The following is an 8568-nucleotide window of genomic DNA, read 5'->3' on the forward strand; positions in this document are numbered from 1 at the left end:
GGCGGATGCAAACACCCCTCCCTCGGTCGCGCCCCGGCGAATCCCACCCCCCCCGCCTCCCTCAGGCTCAGCAGGACGCTTCCCCACTCCCTTCACTGCAGCCATGAGTTCAGGACCAGCTCTCTCTTACCCAGGTGCTCCGTACCCTCCTCTCCCGCCTCGGCCGGGAGGAGCTCAGCCCACGAGTCAAATGCCACAGCCAGGATACCCAGCTCAGTTTGTACCACCCTATCCTCCACCTCTTCCCCAAAGACCAGCTCGCCTTCCACCACATCCTGGCTTTATCCTCCAGTAAATATTTGGGTGCGCCTGACTTATGTATTGGTGCTTATATTTCCTTTTCCCCCATCAGAGACTTGCTGTAGGCAATGGGAAGCCTCTGTTCTTTGCACAATGGAGTACAAAGGCCGAGCTGTGGCACAGAGGTTTGCAATTGCTTTGCTAAATGTGATGATGTTTGTTTGTAAAGGTCAGTGATGACAAGGTTTTCCTTGGAAGGTGATAAGGTCTAAATTTTGTAAATCCATCAAACTGGGAAGCCACTCACAGTGGATTTGCTGACATTACAAACTGAGTCACGCTCTGAATTCCTTAGTGATGGTAAATCAGCATCCTCCTCTGTTCTGATGTATTCCCATCGCAGCTGGATGGATGTGTGGCAAACAGGGAGCTGGTTGTCTCTCTAAGGAATTCTGTGTCCGTGACAGTGTTGGGATGGTAACAACCGTATCTGACTGCTGGGAAAAGGGTGTGCACAGGACCCCCCTTGGCATCCTTTTGCATCCAGGGCCAGGTGCACAACGTTTTCAGAGCTCACTGAGCTGCAACTCCTGTCAGAAGGCCTTGGGTGGCTTTTAGACAGGGAAAATGACAAGAGTTTCGTTTCTGCATTTCAGTTGTTACCTTAGGCATTGTGTAATCAAGGTAGGCACTACTCCCACTCCTAAGTAGCTTGATACCCTCCAAGTCCTGGTCTCTTGAAATGAAACTAAACTGTTTGCAGAGCCAGTTTAGGGTTTTATAGACGTTTACCAGGCAGTTTTATTTCCTTGCCTATTAAGACTCTTTCTAACGGTTGGGTTTTTTTCTCCTTTTCCACACCTTGGATACAGAAATGATTTTTTTACACAGGTGCTTAGCTTTTGATACCATGTGATTCCAGGAATCTAGGCAGGGTATTTTCTTAATCAAATACTGGATTTTCACATGTAATTGCCCACTTGAATTTCCACAATTTCATTTTATCCCTTAACTCTGTCTCTCACTTGGCAGAACTGTTTTTAACTTTCCCATTTCCTTTAGTTTTGCAGTTTAGGGCATGTGTATCTGTCTGGGATTGGCAGTTAATGTTTCTCTGCAAGTAGGCAAAAAAGAAAAGCCTTTTGAAGTCCATGGTGGCTGTTTGCATCTTACAGAATCCGTTCTTGACTTAGGCCACTGGACTGGGAGAGGCTTTTTAGGGCAGCTCAGATTTCATTCTTGATGTGACTCTTGAAGCCTAAGGTGCAGACATATGCTGGTATTTTAATCCAGCACTTGGGGAGGCAAATTCTAACACTTACTGTTTGCACAGAATGTGTCTGTGAATTTGTTATCAATCAGTCCAGAATCTGTCAAAGCCCCTGGTTATTTCAGAGCGTTTTGGTATCATTGTCCTGGAATGCACTACATTGTTTGGAGGTTTGTACTGCAAACAACATCAGTCAGAATAGAATAGCTATTTTTTTTTTTTTTTTTCTTTATGTAAGACCTGGATTGTCCCTTAATCATTTCCTCTGGAGTGTGGTGGTTAGCAAATACTAATCTGAAATTAAGCTCATAACAGAAAGCTCTCGATTCTGAAAATAGGGTCATTTGGCTTATTTTGCCTTCTGAAGACTAAGGGCAGAAGGTTGGTCAGCATTACTGGCATCTGAACCAATTCCCCAGTGTAAGTCTGGCAAGTTTTTATAGATGGGGGATTTTGTGAAGCAATGTGCATTGGATTTGTTTGCAAAGTGTGTTTTTTCTGTAATCTAGTGATGGTACAGGATTTGTTGTTTTTTTTTAAATAGTGTGATATCTTTTCTTGGTATTACTTTCTCACTGAAGCTTTGTATAAGCATGGTTAGTTATGACTCGTTTCAAAGTAACTTTGCTGTGCTGTTAGTGCTGGTATTTGGATGGCAGCTGTCGTATCTGGATGCTAAACATGAGTCTGCTGTAGAAATGGTTTCTGTCCTAGAAAGAATTAAAGTGGGTGGGGGCTACCAGGGTGGTGTCTGAGTACAGAAATTCATACTTCGAGCCTGCTACACAAAAACTCTAAAACACTCTCAAATCAGTTTTGCTAAGATTTCATAAAAACAACCAGGTATCTTTTACACTTATCAGGTGCCAACTTTTTTTCTGAGGGTTGGAAGTCCTCAGAAGTGATGGGGGTGATAGATAAGTGTATTGTGAATTTGCACTGCATTTTATGTATCAGACTTTATTGGTATTAGTAGTCCAAAAATATTTTTACTACTTGTTAAATCTTCTGTCTTTTGGTAACTTTTGTGATAACAATGACCTTTCAGGGATAGTTTATCTAAAAACAACCTCTTGTGCACACTAAATACAGACAAAGCTAATGCAATTTTTTTGTCTGAAAGCAAAACAATGCATTATTGCATATGCATGTGGCTGATGTGCCTTAGGATCACTACTTGTGATTGTAATTCTAGGATATTAGCATTTTTATCATTTGAATGGCCATTGCTTAACTCTTATTTAAGGGCTCTTTGAGAGCACTGACTTTTACAGAAAACTGACCCTCATACTTCAGAAAAAACAGCTGTATCTGCTATTTGTAAGCTTATAGTTGCCTTCACTGATGGGTAAGTTTGAACGTAGATGATGTAACTAATGTGATATTTCAGTTATTGCAAGCTCATAACTGAAGTCCAGCTGCTCTTTGAAAACGTTTTGCCATTAATTTTGTGTGTTTGTGTGCACACAAACTGTAAATATTTACTTGACTGCTGGTGTTGTTTAAGGGTAAAGGAGAAGAATGACTGTGGAAAGCTGTTCAAATCCTTTCAGCAACAAACTTGACAAAAAGCTAACCTGGATGAGTCAGGCAAGAGCTGTGTCAGTGCTTTCAACCTGTTGCCCTTCAGCAGCTTCTCCTGTTCTGTTATAGCTAATAAATAAATTCTGCTCTGGCTAGGATGTTTAGAATTCTACTAATTTGCACTGTTGATAAGATAGTGAGATTAAAATGCCATAGGCAAGCTGAGACTTGAGAGGGGGTGGCTCACAATGCTTGCCAAAAAAATAATATATATATATATATATATATATATATATATATGAAGGATTTTTGATGTCTGCTACAAATAGCACATACTTCCCCAAAGCAATTGGAGTGGAGAAAAATCCTTTAAATACAATGTGTAACACGGCTTTAGAGTGTTGGTAGCATTGGAAATGCTCTCTTTGGGCAGCATTATTTGTGCCAGTCTTTTGTACACAGTTCTGTAAGGTGAGACTAACGCGACTGTACGTGGTTAGGCTTGGATTTGGGATCAGCAGCGAGCAGTTCTGACTCCTGGGTGGGTTTCACTGCACTCAGGGCTGCCTCCCAGAGAAGGTGGAGTCAGTTGTTCCAGGACAGCTGATCCAGACAGGTCACCTCTGTACCGGAGGGGCGGCAGGGAACACGAGCTTCTGTGGGATGCCAGGAGGCACCTGGGCACTGGCTGGTCGAGGTGACCATCCCCATTAGTGCCCCAACCTCCACAGCCTCAAGTCTCGACCTCTCTTGGGACTTCTTTGCCCTCTCAAACTGGAATCACGACGTAGATCCAGAGCTGAAAGCGACAATTCTTCTACCCTCACATGGAGCTGCATGGCAGACGTGGAGTTCAGAGGGGGCAGAGTCGTCCTGTGCCTGAACAGTTCCTCTGTGTGATCCTGGACTGTCTTAATAAGGGGCAATTTTATAGGCCGAGCAAGTTGTGAAACATACAGTGGATTTGTTTGCATAATAAGTCTTTCTGTTATCTACTGTGTTCTGATTTTAAATAAAATAGCATATCTCTTGGTGTCCTGTCCCCCTGTGCTTCCATTCAGTCGTGGTGCAGTTACATTAATGATTTTCAACCCTAATGGTGTTTTTTCTGTAGCAGCATAAACACAGTTGTAGGTGGATGTAGAACATAGAATTGAAAAAAATACTGCTTTAATTATTCATGGTGAATCTGTTGGCTGTGTTTTTAGTGACTGGATAAAGTGAGTCCATTTTGTATGGAGCTGATAGAGGATGGGTTTGCTCACAATAGATTTTACATGTTGTAATCATGGCAGTGAGGTAGGTGGGCTGTCTATCAGGTAAAATCCCTTTGGTTTTCTTCTAATTTTCTACAATTAGTTAGTGGGAATGTTCAGAATCACCTGGAAAAGCTGAAGGGAGAAAGCTTTTTTTTTTTAAAGGAGAGGAAAATCTTAGATTTCAGCCAAGTTAGGAGACATGAGTCAACCACAGTTATTTAGGAATATGAGTCAGAGGGCAGAAAAGACCTGATGTAATTTTCTGTCAAATCTGTCGCTTTAGAAGCAATGTGAAAGAGAAATCCTAGTGCAGAATAACTGATTAAGGAAGAAAATCCCTTTTTTAATTGTTTCTTGATCCGTTGTGTTTGTGGTGGCTGCAGAGATTGGATAACCTTCTGCAGAAAAGGGAAAGTGCAGATGAGGAAAACCTGCCGTGCTGACTCAGTGCAGGTGGGCGAGGGCAGGGGAAGGTGTTATGTAAAAGCTGCAGCTCTTCAGCTCGGCTCTTCTAAGAATTTGCTCTGTGTTTTGTAGCTTGAAGAGCTGCAGAGCTCCAGCTGTGCCTGTTCCAAACCTGGGGTTCCAATGGCCCTTCCCTGTGGTTGGTGCCCCTGGAGATTGTTCTGGGTGGGATTGTTCCCAGCGCAAAGGAGGTGTCACCCACCAGGGTCAGACCTCGCCAGGGAGGGGACTCACGTGGCACTTGGGTAACCAAAGAGCAAAATGCCACAAAAAAGGTGTGTTGGGGACACACTGTGGTGTCCATGTGGCCTTGGCTTGTCCCTTCCCTGGCAGTGGCTTTGGAGGCTGTGCAGGCCCACCCAGGTCCTTCCCTTGCCCTTGGTCCTGTAATTTGAGTCCTTTCGGGTTGTACATTAACCATCCATCCTGCCAGGCTTTTACAGGATCGCCTCTTCACCTCTCTGAGACTTGGTCCCTAGAAACTGGACGTGTTGCTTGAGGGTTTTTGAGAGATTTTGTTACTCCACTGAAGTTTACGAGGTGCCCTGCTGAGGTGTGCCCCAGGACACCTTGTCCCTGAAGGAGGCTGTCCCTGGGCAGCTTGGACTGGGCTCTCAGCCTCACTCTCCATTTTTACCCCCACCTGCAGGATAAATCCCAGGCTGCTGAGGCTGGGAGATGTGCCAATGCATACCCTGGACCCTGCTCTAAGCTAAAAGCTATTTTTTTAATACTGCTTATTATTTCCAAACTGCTCAAAGGTGCTTTTTCTGCACTCCTGTAGGTGATGAGTAGGAATTATTTTTTCCTTCAAAGCTAAAAATGTTTCCTCTCACCACGTAATCCCACACCTTGCTACGTGCACTTAAAACTGCACATTATTCTAGCAACTGCTGCTCGGGATGGGCTGGTTTCTGAGGGGTTTGTTAGTCCTGAAGGGAGCCAGTCACAGAGGGTGGGAGGTGACAAAGTGGCTCCAGTTCTCAGCACTGGCATGAGACCACCTGGTGGAGGAGAAATGCTGATGGTGGAGAAATGCAGAAATGCCTTTTAGCCTGGGGTGTGTTGTCTCACATGGTATGAGGGGAATCCAGACTAGCTTTGTTTTGATTTAAACTTGCATACCCACGAAGCATTTGTTAAATGATTGTAGTAGCTGGTGCTTCTGGGTTTCCCAAGTCACTTTTCTGAGGGGGTCATTCAGGAAATAACACCCCTAAATATTGTGCTGCCCAGACTCACACAATTCGTGCCTGGTTGGGCACAGCAGAAAAAGAACTTTTCTTGCAAAGGAGTGGCTGCTTTTTGTGGCTTCAAGGGCTCTTAAAAACATACTTTTGCAGAAGTTTTGTGGTTTGGTTTCTTCACCTGACTTCCTCGAGCCCGTACCAGCCTGTTTTCTATTAGTGTGCTTCATTTCAATGCAGTTTTTTTCCCCCAGTGGTCTGACACTTGTGTTTTGCCAGCTTTGCTCTCTGTAGCAATGCTGTTGTTGAGCTGCAGCTGCTTCGTGTGCTGGTGTTCAAACTAATCTGTGGTTCCTGGGGGTTTGGCTGCTGAGAGAGCCACAGGGTGGGCAGAGGAGGGCTGTGATGACAGCCTGTTTGAAAGCTGCTTCAAGAAGAAATAAATTGTACTTTACTAACCTCGGTGGAAGGAAGCAGAATGTAGTATTTCACAACTTGGTTATTTTCCACTGCTTCTCTTACAGGTACTGAGTAAAATTTGTTCTTGGGAGCACATGGAGTGAAACATCTTCCTCTCATCTTCCACAGCCACAATAATGGTATTTAAAAGTCATTAGCAAATTGGATCCTGCACAACAGGATGTCTTGATGGAGCCTCAAAATAAACCTTTGCAGACACACAGTTTGTCATTCTGGTATTTTTGTCAGCTACAAATAGCAACCACTTTTCCAAAAAAGTAAAGGCCTGAAGAAAAAGCCTGGACAGTAAGATTAATTCTTGTACAAAAATTAACTTAGATTACATTTCAAGTGATTTATAGAGAATATTTTTAGTTTTGCTGTTACTTTTTGATACTTTTGATTATCCTGGCCTGGATGGTTTTAAGTAAATCATAGTGTGACAGCAGTGAGGGTAAACAAGTTACATTTGGCCACAGCATCAATCTCAAAGCCACATTTTATTTTTAAATTCTTTAAATATAACAAATCCTTTAAATTTTAAGTAGGGCTGTGGCTAGACTTAGGGTAGTGAGAGTTTAAAAGTTTGCATTCTCAATTAATCAGTATTTCCGTGATGAAATGTGATGGTGTGAGTGGTTGGATGACATCAGTCTCCCAGCAAATATATCTTTATCACCATCTATAAATAGACCTTGAGCTACTGCAGAAAGCACTTCCTTAAGAGAAAAGGGCTCTGAAAGAAACGAAACTCAGCAGGGAGCTGGCCCCTGTCACTGCTGTGTCATTGTCACTTGATGTGACAGCAGTCACCCGAGGGACACGGCTGTGTAACCCTCTCCCAGGGCTCATGGAAAGGCTGAGCAGGGAATAAACCTCCAGGCTGGAGTGATCTCAGCAGAACCTGCAGGATCAGAGCAGCTGCTCGCCTCGCCCAGCAGCACCAGGATAACACCTGAGCCCTTCACTGGGGAATGCACTTTGGCCATACGAGCTGGGAAACAAGCACTGGCACTTGTGTAACTGCCCATAAACCTGTAAAGTCAGTTTTGTGATGAAAGCTTCGGCCACCACGAGACTGCTACATAACTAAAATAAATAATGAAATACCTTATAAAAGTGTTTACCTGAGATACAGCCACTAGTAATTCTAGTTAACTGCTTTATAGCCTCTTGTCAGCCACAGAGACAGAAAGCCCTGGGTTTTACTGTGGCTTTTATGAAGTTTGATTGTAACTGGGTCTGAGGGTAACAAGGGATGGGATGAAAATGTTGATTGAACATGAAAAGGACCCTCACAAATCTCCACTTAAACACAAGGCACCTGGGGTCACCCTGTCATGCTGAACTCTGCTTCAGTCTTATGATATTAGGTATCATATACAGCTGCCTATTAATTATCTATCTATAATTTATTACATATAATAGATATATAATAATATATGCAACATGTACATAATCTGTACTATTATATATTACCTATATAACCTACATCTATAATAATATAATTATATATATAATTATCTATTAATTTTTATTTATATTGTGTATAAATATAGTGCATAACAGTATAGGTATATAAAATATGCAAAAATGCATATATATATATATATATATATATAGGCACATGCAAGCCATAGATACATAAGGCTACACATACATAGAGAGGACTCTCTCTATATAGATTTATGTGTATATAGATTTATTTATGCACAGTTAGCTAATTTACTGCCTCCCTCTGCCCCACAGCTCAGGGTCACTTTGCTGCAACCAACAGACCCCCTGTCATGGCCCTGGCCCTGCCATCAACCCCCTCCTGAACAACAAAGCAACACAAATATATTTTAAATATTGCTCCTTTAATAATCTACATCCTGGTAGTTGCTCCAAGGGAAGACACAGCTGACAGGATTTTGATTCTGCCCCCACATCTCTCCACATCAGTAATTCCTTATTGCTGCAGACTTCTCTAGCCCCCGGCTCCCTTAGGCCACGGTTAGATTTAATTCTGCTAATTATCTTAAATATAAAACGTAATGCAACTGATCCCTTGACATTGCTGTAGTAATAAAAAATAGAAAAGGAAAAAAAAAATAAAAACGTTTGTATCCTTATTGCCAGTGTGTGTCAGTAACTGCTTTTCCCTTACAAAAGCCCTGCTCCA

At 42.7% G+C, this 8568-nt stretch overlaps 1 protein-coding gene across 1 annotated transcript in view; it reads left to right on the forward strand.

Moving 5' to 3' along the window:
• Nucleotides 1-4075, forward strand: part of VPS37B (VPS37B, ESCRT-I subunit) — a 6478-nt gene extending 2403 nt beyond the window's left edge. The window contains exon 4 of the mRNA XM_017734783.1: nucleotides 1-4075. Within this exon, the coding sequence (XP_017590272.1) occupies nucleotides 1-295 (295 nt within the window). The 3' untranslated portion in view covers nucleotides 296-4075.
• Nucleotides 4076-8568: the final 4493 nt, after the last annotated feature.

This window comes from Corvus brachyrhynchos, unplaced genomic scaffold (assembly GCF_000691975.1).
Source record: "Corvus brachyrhynchos isolate BGI_N302 unplaced genomic scaffold, ASM69197v1 scaffold114, whole genome shotgun sequence".
NCBI classification, from domain to species: domain Eukaryota; kingdom Metazoa; phylum Chordata; class Aves; order Passeriformes; family Corvidae; genus Corvus; species Corvus brachyrhynchos.